The sequence below is a fragment of the Dermacentor albipictus genome, chromosome 7 (assembly GCF_038994185.2).
Source record: "Dermacentor albipictus isolate Rhodes 1998 colony chromosome 7, USDA_Dalb.pri_finalv2, whole genome shotgun sequence".
NCBI classification, from domain to species: domain Eukaryota; kingdom Metazoa; phylum Arthropoda; class Arachnida; order Ixodida; family Ixodidae; genus Dermacentor; species Dermacentor albipictus.
This window is the reverse complement of record NC_091827.1, coordinates 74391163-74405748: the sequence shown is the minus strand read 5'-3', so window position 1 is coordinate 74405748 and position 14586 is coordinate 74391163. Positions and strand designations below refer to the sequence as shown.

General features: G+C 48.1%; 1 protein-coding gene across 5 annotated transcripts in view; it reads right to left on the bottom strand.

The window, feature by feature from the left end:
- LOC135899107 (neuronal PAS domain-containing protein 4-like) overlaps positions 1 to 14586 on the bottom strand; it is a 160192-nt gene that overhangs the window by 101288 nt on the left and 44318 nt on the right. For 3 of the 5 annotated variants that reach the window (XM_065428384.1, XM_065428388.1, XM_065428387.1), the window contains exon 2: positions 12074 to 12258. In XM_065428384.1, the coding sequence (XP_065284456.1) occupies positions 12074 to 12258 (185 nt within the window). The remainder of the gene's footprint in view (positions 1 to 12073; positions 12259 to 14586) is intronic. The other 2 variants (XM_065428385.1, XM_070522387.1) reach the window with 1 other exon arrangement.

The following is a 14586-nucleotide window of genomic DNA, read 5'->3' as shown; positions in this document are numbered from 1 at the left end:
AATTAAAACCTGGGTCTACTTTCGCAAAGTAGCCGTTACGTTAGATCAGTTCCTAATTATAAATACGAGCTGCCAGTCGGTCTACCTCCAGCTACGGCGACCGGCCAATGATAAAGTTCCCACGTACGCAAAGGTTTGCGAATTTTATCCGTGGTCTTTTCGAGACTACAGTTCCCTCACAGAAAAACTATCAAATTTAAGGAACAAATATTGAAATATTCATATACTGGAAGTACTTTACTACTTACAAACCATAATAGCGAAAGTGCTAGGCGTAGACAAAAAAAAAAGTCGAACAGCCTAGACATTGCCTACAGACGTATAGACCATCACTGGCCCCTTAGAGACAGCATTTGCATTCCTTCAGGCTATATAAAGGCCTTGTACAGTTTATAGACAATAGCCGTTACAAATACATTCCCTTTGTTCTACAGAGCATCAAATACTTCCAAAAGGAATATTTGCAGACCTTAGTTGACAAAGCGTGTAGGGCCATCTTGTTGACAGTTGAACTATGCAAGCACTCTAAAAGCTTCGCAGAATAGCGCCTGTAATCGTTCCACAGGCTGGCTAAGTACATTGGTTGTTTTTGTTTTCGTGATCATGAAGACAGTCGAAGTGTCCGAACGCATAAACACCTGCACATAGCCGAGCATATCGTCGCACCTACTGGATTTAGAAACGACTGGCACTATATATTACGAGCGAATGTGCTCAATTCAGAAGCCGCGGAGAGGCCGCCAAGACAACACGTACGCAGGGCGCACCACGATCTTCGTTTCCCGCTTCTGCCTGGCACGAGAGAGGGAGTACCACGCGGCATTATATAGTGCACCCGCTGAGCGATTGCCGAAATACTTTTCCTGCTCCGTAGCGGCGAAATAAAGTAAATAAAGCGCCTATATATCTAATAACCAAGGAACAAACAAACAGACAGATGCGAAGAAAGCGAGAAAGCCAGATCGTGTGCGTGTGTGCCGTTCGCGGCAAACTAAATGAGGCTACCACAAGCGCATTTGCAAGCCACGAACTGTACTCTTATTCCTATTCTTTCTTTTTATTTTCTTTTTTTTTCCCGCTGGCAAGCTTAAGCGCTGTCTCGCGGAAGCACCGTTGAAACTGGAGCGCAGAAATGCGGCGAGAATTAAAGGAACGCGTTGCGAAAGTGAGGCAAGAAAAAAAAAAAGAAAACCAGAAAGAGAGGGAAATAAAGCTAGAATGCGAAGCGCCCAGGGCTAGACTACTGTGGCTTCACGGCAACGAAAATATTAAAGAACTAGATGCGAAAAGGCTCACCCTAGGAAACAAAAAATAAACAAACGAATAAATAGGTAAACAGAGAGGAGGACGCCGGCCTGGAGGGGCTCTTTCACGAAGATCATGGAGCTGGGACAACGAACTCTCCGAGTGAAACTGAAAAATGGCCGAAAAATTTGCACATACGCCGATAGAGGGGCGGTAAAACTGAACGCCTAGAAAAGCTTATGCGCAAGCAAGGGTCTGCCTACATAGGCCTCCTTATAACGCCGGTGATTTTCCGTCACCATTAGTCAGTGCTCAGCGAAATATCAGATAGCGTTAGCTTGATGCTCACAGATTATACCGGAGTATACGCACATCATCTCAGCAACCCTTGTGCATACTAATACAGCGTACTACGTGCGCACTTTGTGACATGCGCACCAACGTTACTAAGCTAGTCTAGTAACGTTGGTGCGCACGCTTTTCACGAGCGTGCCAACAGAGTGCTCGAGCTCGCTGGCAACGTGGCTCGTGACAACACGAAGACCTCGCCGTCGAGGTTTCCACTGATGCGCTGCAATTAGCCCCAACTCTAAGGGAAAGAAAACCGATGGACGTCCCAGACTTCATTATACTCCTGCAGTTCTGTATGGTCAATACCTATTTCACGTTCCAGAAGAACATCTTTAAGCAGGTCTACGGACCGTTAATGGGTGCTTCGATTTCGGCCAACGCAGCGAACATGACAGTGGAGTCAGTAGAGTCTGGCGCACTCGCCACCTTAACACCACGTCCAAGGATCTTCCTCCGGCATGTGAATGATTGCTTCTCCGTGATTAGGAAAACGGCTTTGAGCGCATTTCTTTTGCATCTCAGTAGCACATACGACCGGCCATACACATCACGACAGGGGAATTGAAGCCGACGGCAGCCTGCTTTTTCTAGACACCCTATAGTAAAACGCGACTGTAATAGATTGTCGTTCAGCGTATTCGGACAGGATACGCACACCGGCATGTATACGCCAACTTCGGTTCTCTACACACCCGACGTGTCACAAGAAGTCGGTGGTCGCATCACTTGTACGCCGAGCAGAAAAGCTCTGATCAAGCCCGGTGTACAAAGCGGCTGATTTGGATGGCAGACGCCGTGACGTGTGGTTTTCGGGTCTCCCCAGTCCGTGCACTCAAACTTTTGAAAATCGCTTCGCTTATAGAGAGTCCCAATAGCCCCAGCGACAAGAGAGAGAAGAAAAAAGGAATTCCGGTGCCATATTAACCCGGCGTAAGCGAAAGCCTGTCCGGAATCTTTAGGTCCTACGAAGTCGACGTCGCACATGTGTCCCTACGCTCAAGTTCAGACACGCAATGATGACGGTGAAAGACAAGCTCGCGAAAGAGAAGTTCCGGTTGTCGTGTACATGATTCGTTGCGCTAGTTGTGAACACGTGTGCATCGGGTGAAACGGGCGATTTCAGAACAAGATTAAAGCAGCACAACTACGATGTCAACGGCAAGCACCTGGAACCACACACACAGAATGAACCCGCTGTGTCCACAGGCTATGGCATCGACTGAGATAGCGCTAAGACAATTGGAAAAGAAAAGAACAAGACGCCAAGGATTTACCTGGAATCCCTTCATACCCAGACGACGTCACACACGCTCAATCGCAACTCGGGCAGACTGCCCTCGATATAACACCCGACGTTTACGTCACGCCATGAAGCGTTATATAACCAATCTTTCAGTTCGTTCCCTTCATTATGAACAGGGCCCTCCTAGCAAGGCCGCGTAACTTCTTTTGTTTTCAACGATTGATCGGCGCTCGATATCTCTCGCCATGAATTTTCCCGACCAGGCGTGTTTCCGTCGAATCCTGGATTTCATTGGCGTGGATTTCATATGGGCGGGCACGTACGCCCATATGAATGCAAGCAGCGGAAGGCAGAGCGCTGTATTTGATCCGCCGCCTAAGCGTATGCGGGAAAGAGCGCTGGTCAGGAGGCGCTACGGAAGTTTGAGCGTGCAACCAAAATATGCTTACGCCGTCCAGTAAGGGGTCACGAAAATGGCACGGCATCTTGAACGATAACGGACGCGCCCCTGTATCAATGATGCGTCCACTCAATATCTGTCCATGGCCATGTGAATTTCGAGGAGCGCATGCTCCCCCTACTTTCTATGAGGCCGGTGCCAGGTCATGTCATGCGCTGGACTCACGTGGCTCTAAATAAGCGGTAAATCAGCTGACGCTCAATCGCCGTACATGTGCCACTGAGAGCTGTTTCATCCGATCGCTAGGCTGTGTGTTACGGTGATGCATTTGGCTCGCGAAGTTTCAGCACATGGTTGCCCATAGCGTTCTCGGTGCATCTACAGTGCTGTGTCGTTTTTGTAGCCAGACCAAGCCACAATCTTATATATACACAGTTTGAAACAGGGAACTCCTGGAGTGGCCACAGTTACGCTACCGTGGGAATGATGCTTAGTGCATACATTTGTCTACTATTCGGGCCCATGGCTTCAAACGTTCTATGACGCTGCATTTAGTACACTTTATCCTATACTAAATTTCGAATACTTCGTAATTTGCTAAACTTGATTACATCCCAAGGCAATTAGTATCCCATGCACAACATGCATAATTATTTCGAATTGTTACATTTATAACGCAACATATTGTTGAACGTTATACAGCTTGCAATGTCATCAAACTTTCTGAAGCGAAAATAAACGAAGGTTAAGCAAAACGATGCATGCATTACCCATCGTTTCTATAGCATGGTTGTCTGCGAGCATCGTATAGCATGCTCGCAGATTGCGTAGAGATATGCATCAGAGTGCCCTCTAGTAATTTTTTTCTATAGGAAAGTTATGCTGTAGTCATAGGTGGCAGAGAAAATGAAACATCAGCATTGGCTCTTGCCTTTTCGCTTAGCCAAGCAGAAGAATACTTCAGCATGTGCATAGGGCACAGAATCAGCACGGTTCATAACACTAGCCAATAAGTGTCCCAGCAGCATATCTCATCAGGTATATACCGCCGTATCGGTACCGCCTTGAATTAGACAATCATAGGAAGTTAGCTTCCACTGAATATTTCGCGCGGCGCGCTTCTCTCGTATCACACGCATTGTGTAAGCCCTGCGAACGAAATCTACCAAGTGTTTCCAGCCAAAAAAGAATGGAACTTCGTTCTTTGTCTCTCTCAGATCTGCTTCTTTTTTATCCATTTTCATTTTTTCCCCAAAAGACTTCACAGCGTTGCAGTGCGGCGCTGTGTTGTACGTGTGATGAAAGTCTGCGCGACTGTTTTCAATCGCGCTTTTTTTGTTTTTCTTTCGCAGCGTCAAATTCACGCAAGCAGACACATGACTGTCGACTCGGCGCCATTTCACAGCGCCTTCAACATCACCGCGACGACGCAGCTAGGCGGACGCAGATTATTGCGAAGCGTCGGCTCGGCGCGCGAACATATACGCGGCGCGTATGTGCGCGTGTGCCCTATGGAAGGAGCGCGCGTATACACCGCGCGGCGTATAAGAATGCACCGCCGCCGGCACCCAACGCTGACCGACCCCCTCGACTTCTTCGCCCGTCTCCCGCTGATGTTGCAGTCGACGACACGGGCAACCATTAAGGGGCAAAGAAGCGAGCGCTTCTTCGCACCCTCCTTAGGCCTAACGATCGGACGGACGTCGTCTGCTACGCGCGCAGCGGCGTGGTCGTCTGCAATCCAACGCCTCCGACGCCGACGCCGCCATTGTTGTCCGGGGGGCGCTGCTCTCTCTGAAGAGGTGTGAGAAGGCAGCGCCTCGTATTAACGCCTGAGAAGGGGGCGATCTTTCGCAGGACCTCCCAAGGAATGCGGCGGACCATTCTTCGGCCAAATCTAGCATCTGCCACCTGCTTTTCTACTGTTTTTTTGCCTTCCACTTGTATTTCGTCATTTTCTGCTCTTTCTTTCTTTATTTCTTGCTTCATTTGACTTTTTTTTCACATTGTTCTGCATCACATTGAAGTGGGGAGGTGGGGAGGGAGCTATATCTAAGCTTGGCTTGCGCGTTGCTATTTCTTCGTGTTTTCTTGTACGCTTTCCTTGCTCAGGTATCTTTGTCTGCTTCTTTCTGTTTGTTTATATATTTCTCTAGTTTCTAGCAGAACACGGACAGTACCTCGTTGAAGCCTCGCGACCTTCTTACTTGCGTTTTGTACAAAACTTGTTTTTCTTTTATTTATAGACAACGAACACTATGGCGATAACTTGATTCCGCGTTGTCTTTCCCCAGGGATTTTGGCATTGTCGTATAGGGAAGGTATACGGTCTCTACTTTTCTACCGTGCCAGGCTACCTTTCTTTCCTATATACTTTCGACGTTGAGGGGACACAGTGCGACGGTACGATTTTGTTTTTCTTAGCTGGAACTTCGTCCAAGGCATGGAAGGATGCGAAGCGGCTTTACGAGCTCAGATCAACCGAGAAAAAAAAGAACTCAAAAGCAACCTGGGGGTCTCTTACGACATGGCCCATTGTTTCTTCAGGGTTAACGATCGGCGAGCTCTTCATTGCCAGCTTCAGAAGAGACGTATGCCTGTTTTATTGCTTTCCCGTGCATTACGAGCTCGAAAGAAGAGCTCGAAGAGTTCCGCCGAGCCTACTCACACAGGAACAAGAATAAACCCGATCCAAGTGCATATATGCGGACCTGAGTGAGACTCTCCGACTGCCAATCAGCGTCCCTTACTTTGTGTTTTTCTTTCTTTTTTGCCCCTGTTGCACCGTTGAATCGTGTTTTCAGTGACTCGACGAGATATAGGCTTAAGAATTAAGAACCTCGAACTACGCTTACATACGCAAGACGTAGCCACGTCTGCATTTAGCTCTGTTTATTTAAAAGCACTCGCCTATATTTACGGTGCGACAACACACATTGTGTTCAAGTTAACTTGAACGCTTCATTTTGGATGACCGAGTTCCAAATTTATTGTGGTCGTTTTTTAATGCAACGGCGGGCACTGGCTACTCCGAAAGAGGTCCAAGGTATTTCGACCACGAGTACAACCCTTTAACAGAGGCCTATAGTTACGTCCTAAGAAATTTCGCTTTTGGCTGCACCGACGGAAGCTTAAGCACAAAGAGCGACTACTGTTGCGCCAACAAAAAATCTGGCCAGTCGTCTTTCATTATACAACAACATTCACATCTTATCTGGTAAAACGATTGGCTTCCACCCCATCCTACGAGATTACTTGCATAGCTGCCGCAACGAGATCAGTGGAGAGCACAGTTCGGCTATAGCGCACTAATGAACGTAAGTTGTTTGCGTAACCTCGTACCGGGCGTCTTAATAACCACCTTCTGTACCCGACGGCTCGTGAACATCTGAGTAAGCGAGCCGTCAAAGCAGGCGATTAGATGCACAGGCATGATACGCCGACAAGGGAACAGTCGTTCGGGCTTCATTATGCCTCCGTGCGCGTTTTCTTATGAATATCCTTCGTGGGTCTAACGCCCGAGGGATCGCGTTCCCGCATAGCAGGCGTAATCCGCTGGTAGCAGACGATTTCTTTTTGCGCGCAGCCGTGACAGACGAAAAACTGATCGGAGTCGGTGTATATACACGAACGACCAGACGGCGCTAATGAAACCAGCGCTACCGACGAAATGGAAATCGCTATATCGCGCTCGCTGTAGGCTGTTGCAATGCGTACGTCAGGGAGAGAAAGCGGGAAAGAAAAAAGCCAAAGAAGAGAGCAAGCAGGCTTATCAACGGCGATTACAGCCAATCGTCTCCAGCTTGAAGCTGAGGGCGCGCGCGCATAACACACGCCCAGCGCAAAACGGTGCCTCCCACCGGTTCTCACTGTTCTCCGGCGCATGCGCGGTCGTGCTCTACTTTTCTTTTTTTTTTTTGCTACCTACTCGGACGAATTCGTCGTCTCGCTGTTGCAGCAGTAGTGCTCACAAAACGAAGGCAAACTGCGTCATCAATCACACGTTGCCAACGAGGACCGCGCGCCGCCTCAACTGCGGGGCGACCATGTCTTGAGGGCTGTGTAATGCGCCCGCCGCCGTTCCGGCATTAGTTTCTGCCAGCCTTTCGCATTGTTCCGGATCTCCCGCGAAGAAGTAGGTTGATTGTGAAGTCTGTGTGTATGGCCTCTGAGCCGCTTGTTGTCGGCGTGCTCTGGCGGACAACAGGTGTTCTATGGACAGCTGCTGTTGGCGAAGGAATGCGAGCACGGTGAAGCCGTCTCGCTGACCGCTTGCGTAACAGACAACAACGAACGTTGTTTCTGGGGGAGCAGACGACCGTATCTTGAGGATCTGCGGTAAGAAACGCGAGGGAAGCAACTTTCCCTTTCTTTCGCACATTGTGCAATAAATGTATCAACCAACGAAGTCGTGCTATGAAAGGCGCAGTGAGAAGCGAGGCAGAGTACACGGATAAAAGAAGGGCGCGTTGTTCGCGCCGAAATCCATGCGTCTATGTCAACCTTGGTGGCGATGTATTCATGGGACTAACTGCACGCGTCAGGCTGGAACTTACCCTGCGTGATCGCTTATTTTGAATCAGTCTAGACGGGGGCTGAAGGAGGCCTTCACCGTTTCCGTTGATTTATAGGCGACCTTATAAGTCGCAGTGCTGGAATTCGAACACCACTGCTCAATTCTGTGCTAGGCTGCGCTGCATTTCTCTGGCTTTGTTGTTGTTTCAAGGACACCCCGTTATATTACGTGCCAACGCGACGTCCAATCTGACTGATGATTTCGCAATACCGGCGGAAGGGTGCAGGGACACAGATGGCGCTCACCTCGGAGCGGTTAATACGTACAGTTTCAACCCTTTGTTCAGGAAAACATCACCTGCATTGTGCAATCTTACATTCTTGTGACTTCCTGGTGATGACTTTGAACGCGCGTTAGTGTTAGAGCTGAGAACGCTATCGCTTGGCTCGTTGAGAAGCACCACGGCAACCGCTGCTCAAGTTCTTCGATTGAGCGGATTTCCGTTGTTACCTGCTTAGGGCTACCAACTTTGATGTCTCTTCTGGACCGAGAGGCCCTAGTATCAATAAAAAACCATGTGTCACCAAAGCGTTCACGTGGTATAACGCTGCTATTTTTTCTTATTCCTCTTTTTTACATTTTGCTAAACGTTTTGTGAAGCCTACGTCACTCAAGCAGACTTGGGTGCATTACGTCAGCCAGTCGTCTTGCAAAGTTTGGCTGAAAAAGACACCTTTAGTGAAATCATACGTATACAGGAGGCCAGCACCAGGTTGGCCACTTTCTATGAACGCGCGCACATGCATGGAACGTAACTTACACAAAGAGGCGCAAACTTCACTCGCGAGTCACTCTCGAAGCGTAGTTGCCGTGAACGTTATTCTTGGTCATGCCTGAAGTCGTAAAAAAAGATATATTTGAAAGGTTCATTTTTCTAGGGCATCCTGCACGCGGAAGAAGACATCAAACACAAACACAAACACACACACACGCCCACGCGCGCGCGCGCGCGCACACGCACACACACACACACACACACACACACGCACACACACGCACGCACACACACACGCACGCACGCACGCGCACACACCCACACACACACACACACACGCACACACACACACGCACACACACACACGCACACACACACGCACGCACGCGCACACACCCACACACACACACACACACACACACGCACACACACACACGCACACACGCACACACACACACACACACACACACACACGTCTATTCGAATGGGAAACGGAGGTAAGTCATCCCAAGTGGACAAATTATTTAGACCAGAATTGCACGTCATAAAGTCAGGCTGAGCAGGAGAGCCATAGCAAAGGGCAGAGAAATAAAGGCCTGACAAGCACGTTTGAAGACAGCCGTCACAGGGATCTCACAGCGTACCCAAAGGCTACCGTCTATGGCGGCGCGCACACGTCCACTTTAGACTTGGCTTGGGCTCTCTTATTAGAGAACGGAGCCACATACCACCCTCTAACTTTTGGCCCGCTGTTTGTTAAGCTTCCTCAGAATTATTTATGATAATAATTCGCACTGTTCTTGGCCTAGTTGCTGCGTGGGTCTCGGCGTGTGTTGAGAAAGCTGTTTTGAGGAGCTCCCATCCACGCAGCTGTGGCGAGCCTTGCAGGCAAATGTTCCGCTCAGAGGAGCAGCTGTTTTTCGCGCGCAAATTTTCCCAAACGGCTTTGCGGCGGGCCCGCACCGCTCGAGCCCGAGCCCGGCGTCCTTATTGTTGTGTGCAGTACACAACGAGTGTGCGTTGTGTGCAGTACACAACGATCGGAGGACGCGTCGTCTTGCGCCAGCTGTACGCACCAACGAAAGAACACATTGCAGTTACATTGAAGATGCCGTTATGATTGTGAATTATAACTAGCATGAATGACAACTAGCCTCCAGCTAGGGATTCAGATGCCCCGTGCAATATTTCCTGTGTAGTTTTCCTGTTTTGAATAAGCTTCAACTTCAACAATAACCTCGTGCGAAATGCATTAGCTCTTGATAAGTGGCAGGGCCCTGACAAGCAATTTCGCAGTCGAATGTTTATTTCGTACAAAAGCTTTATATTTGTGAGATATCTTGAGCTGCTAGGACTGATATCAGCCTCTGGACTATGCAAAGCAGTAACTTCTCGCAGCGAAATCAGTCACTGACAGCAGGCTTCAAATAAAAAGCCTGATTCCTCTCATTACACCAGGAACAGTTTGAGCAAGTCTGTGCTTCAGGAACGTGGTCATCTGAGGAAGAATTCACCAAGGTTTCCTTTAATAAGTGCTATTATTCCTTGGCCAGTCGCCTTCGCTAATGATATGTCGAACATCGCGATTGGCTAGCATTCGGCCTTACTAATAATATAGCTCAAGAAGTTGTTTGTGAATACGTGCCTTGTTTCACAACTAGCCAGGACTCAACGTACAAATCCTATTACGTTAAATGAAAAAAAAGCGCCCGTTTCCGAAGCATTATATATTTCGCAATCATGTTTTCTTAACACCCGCTAATTACTTCTGATGGAAGCAGCACGCTCAATTACAGCTCAGTAGGTTGGGTTTGCCAAGTTTGTGTACCATTATTGAAAAAAAAAAAAACTTGAGCGCAGGAACGAATGTAGACACAAACGAAATGACACAAAGAAGCGTTCATCAAGATGAGCTGAAATTAAACAAAACATAAAAGGCCTTTGTCGAACTGTGGTCAGAGTAGTTCAACTCTCTGTCACGAAATGCGGATGTTGTTTGGTTTACGTGTAGAGCGACATTGTCGGTGACATGATATGCCTTCCGGATTTCTCGCTTATAGTCCGGTCAGGGTGCCCGAACAATATGGTTGATTATGAACAAAAGATGACACTGACACAATTGACCACGTGACGTCGGACGGACGCCTGTTGGGATGATCTTCTTCGTGCGTTGTCGCTCCATGGGTTTCTTTTCTCTTCCGATAAGCAATTGCACATTTGCAGATGCCACAGACACACACAAAAAGAACAACAACAGCAACAACACGGTCCCAGAGAATGGCCAATTTGTGCATAGTTCGCGAATCCTACCACGCTCCTCCTCCCGTCGGACTGACCCCGGCTGCAGCCCTGGCTGCGATGCCGCTGCACGCAAGTGCTCGGAACACGACCCCCGGCCGCTTTTTTTCAACCCTTCGCATCGGGGCGAGTATATACGTGGAGTTTTTTTTTTCTCGCTGCCGCTGCGCTGCCCTGTTCTGTGCTTCCTCTCTCGTTCGCTGGCGCGCCGGCACATAACTCAAATCTAGTTTACGCCGCCGACCACAACGGCAGCAGCAGCAGCTACAAGCAGCGCTCGCGAGAGTCCCGCGATGGCAGCATCTGCGAGGAACTCCGGTTCGTGGAAGCCGTGGCGAGTCGTGTGCAAATACGCTCAGGCAGCCTATGTACAGACGGGCTGCGATATCTTCAAGATGACGCGCTAATTTCCTCCAGTGTTGACTGGCGTCAAACCTCCCGTTGTTTTATTTTTTCGGAAATTCGATGGTTGAAGGCAACTGCGAAATAAAATTTTAATACGATGACTTATCGGCGAAGGTCCGAGTATGCTACCGGCGTGTATACGTAGGTGCTGCCTCTCGCCGTTCTCTCAAGTGTTTTTTTCTTTTTTTTTTTCGCTTCGGCGAACCACAATCGCTTCGTGATGCGGTGAATCTCACAGTTCAATAAACTCACCTTTCTAGTGTTACCGGTTGAATTAATGTTTCCGTCGTATCGGCCTTGTACCAGCAAACTGAGCCGCAGTTATTGCGCAACGCAGTTGACCTGTGGCCTTCGCGTAGTTAACCCGCTAAAATGATGTTTCGTGGCGTCACTGCCATTACGATAACCATGTATCAAGGTTTGTACTGATCGGGAGCGGGAAGTCCTGAAAAAATATTTGCATTCAACAACTGAGCGAGTTACATAACTTAACAGATGGGATAAACAAACTAATACTGGCCTTCTACACCGCACGTCATACCAGATTTTGTTTCACTGACTTATGACCAAGCGGTGCCTCGCTACACGCTACACTTTTCAAGAGCAGACAGTTAACTTTCGTACAATACGAAACCACACACACACACACACAAACACACACAAACACAAAAAAGGTGCGCCAGTTCTTCACACTGCAAAAAAAAGCCAGGACAGACGATCGTTTAGGGTAGAAGGTACTAGATCTATCGCTAAACGAGTAGGCCCCGACACGCCCAGCTGTGGCGGACAGGGTGCACACAGGGAGGGGACACAAATGCGCGGAGCGGACACGTGACTTACTGTGCTGGAAGTAGTTGGCCTTTCGCACGTACACGCACACGAGCGCCATGAGCTGCAGCTGCGACAACCGCTGCCGCGTCGACGACGGCAGGGGCAGCAGGTCGCGCAGGTTCGAGATCTCCGCGTTGATCAGGTCCCGGCGGAGCTTGGACGCCCCCTTGGTGGACTTGTTCGCCTCGAAGCTGCTGCACCAGACGGAAAAAAAAAGAGGGGGACCCGGTCAGGTTCGGTGAGTGTGTCCACAGCCGACCAGACCTCTCGAGCAGAAGTCACGAGTCCGAAAATGCGGGAACATCGGCAAGAATTAAAAAAAAGGAAATAGTTTAAAATTACCGAAGAAGTGGCGATCATCGTTATCGTCATCAGGCTTTTGCGGCCAACTCCGTTCTCGGCCTATTTTTTTTTTACTTCGCTACGCGAGAGTCTCGCTTTAGACCTGTGCTGCAGGTGTCAAGCGAATCCGTTTAACGCCTGGAAATTGTCTCATCTCATCGTAACTCGATAATATTGTTGATATCACGAGGAAGAAGTAAAGTTGAACGGATTACGAAATGCGGAGAGCGTGAAACCATTGGTATCTTTGAGTAACACAATGCGAACCGAGAGTATGGGAAAGCATTAAAGGCTTCCGACCCCATAAACAATGGCACAGGTCAGTATAATTTAAAGACCCGTGCTAGTTCATTATTCGTGCGTGCAATTTTATTGCTCAAGTCTTCGTCGCTTTTGTTCTGACGCGGTGCACTGACTTGCCGTTCAACGCGTTCGAAAACCTTCTCATACGCGGAAAGCTCGCGAAATCATCGGACGTGCAGGCAATACGGCTACGAGCAGCCGATGTCCCGTTCGCTGATTTTGTCACTGAAGCGTATGCGTACTGGAAGCGGTCTGGTTCGCCTAGTCCTCTTTCCCCAGCAACCACTCAGTATACAGTGCCTGTAAAGTCGTCTCTTAAGCGCTTTCCTATAGTTGATGTCAAGTAGTTCCAACTAAGTTCTGTAATTCCATAACCACGCATACGTTGTCCCTCGAACCGTATAGTCCGATCCGCCTACAAAGTTTCGTCTGGGATACTTTCGATAGAACGTGTGGGCTAATATTCGAGGAAATGCGGTGTATATATAATATGCTACACATTTGGGGACATCGCTTCCTTGTGCAGAAAATGAATTGCTACCTTGCGTGTCTGTGTCCTCTCCATTTCTCGCAGTTGTCACTGGACGAAATGCAATTGTGACATGCCCAAGAGACCGAGCTTTAAATCCTGTTCTCGCTTGATGAATGATTACATTGATGCATGCAGGGTATGAACGCGCTTGTTTCATTTCACCTGCCTTGTTGTTATGTATTTAGGGCTATTGAACATTTTTAACTGCTGACAATGTACCGGTTTTTTTCTATTGTTTCTTTTTTTTCTGCTTCGTTGATAAACGAGAACCCTTTCCTGCCATGTTGTTGCACGAAAAGACGTTTCATACTAGACGAGTTGCTGCTGTCGTAAGAATGATTTCGTGCTGGTGAAGACAAAGTGCTCAGTAAATTTACTTTTTTATGCGGTGCGTTTGTCTTCGTGTGTGTACGGATCGCCCGTTTATATTAGTGATCACTGTCTTCCCCACCACGCCTCACCCATCGTTTGGAGTAGCCTGCTAACTTGTGAGCCACATAAACACAGGTAGTTTATCGTCAAAGCAAGCGCCTCTATATATAACAGGCGAAATTTGACTGGCAAATAATCAAATTTCAATTGGCACATTATTAAACCAACCCAGATGTCCTATGACTTCCATATGCCGTCACCCTACATGGTACCCCAAATAAAAAAAAAAACGTATTCCGATGACGTATCACGACAAGAGAATGTTGGGAATCACAGAGTTGATCGTGTACAGTGTTTTCACACGGGCACAGCAAAATGTATTTTTTTATCCGTCAGGGGAAGATCATATTTTATTCATTGATTAAATCAAACATATTAAGCTTGCCTTCAAGATTTGAAGCACTTCACCGGGAAATTGGAATTGAGACAGGTGATTTTTTTCATAATGTGACAAACATGAACTTGCGTAAAGGTGACAAACACTTTCTTCTCCGAAGAAGACCTACTACGCTTTATTCAGGCCTTTATCGTCAGTAGAGTCACATACGCTCTACCTTATCTCCACCTAACATCAAAAAAAAATGCCCAAATAAAAAGGTATTATTACGCAAAGCGTACCAACAAGCCCTCGGCCTTTCTCCCGGCGCGGGAACAACGAAACTTCTATCCCTGGGCATCCACAACACTTGAGAAGAACTAATTGAAGCTTACCGTCAGGCGCAAATCACACGCCTCAACCTCAGTAGAACAGGAAGAACAACTCTTTGAAGTTTGCATTACCCCGTGGTGGAAACCAACAGTCAACAAGTGCTCTTCAAGTCCCTACATAAGCAAATAACGGTGGCCCCTATTCCGCGTAACATGCACTCGGAATATCGCTTGAGCAGGAGAAAAGCGCGAGCCAAAGCAATAG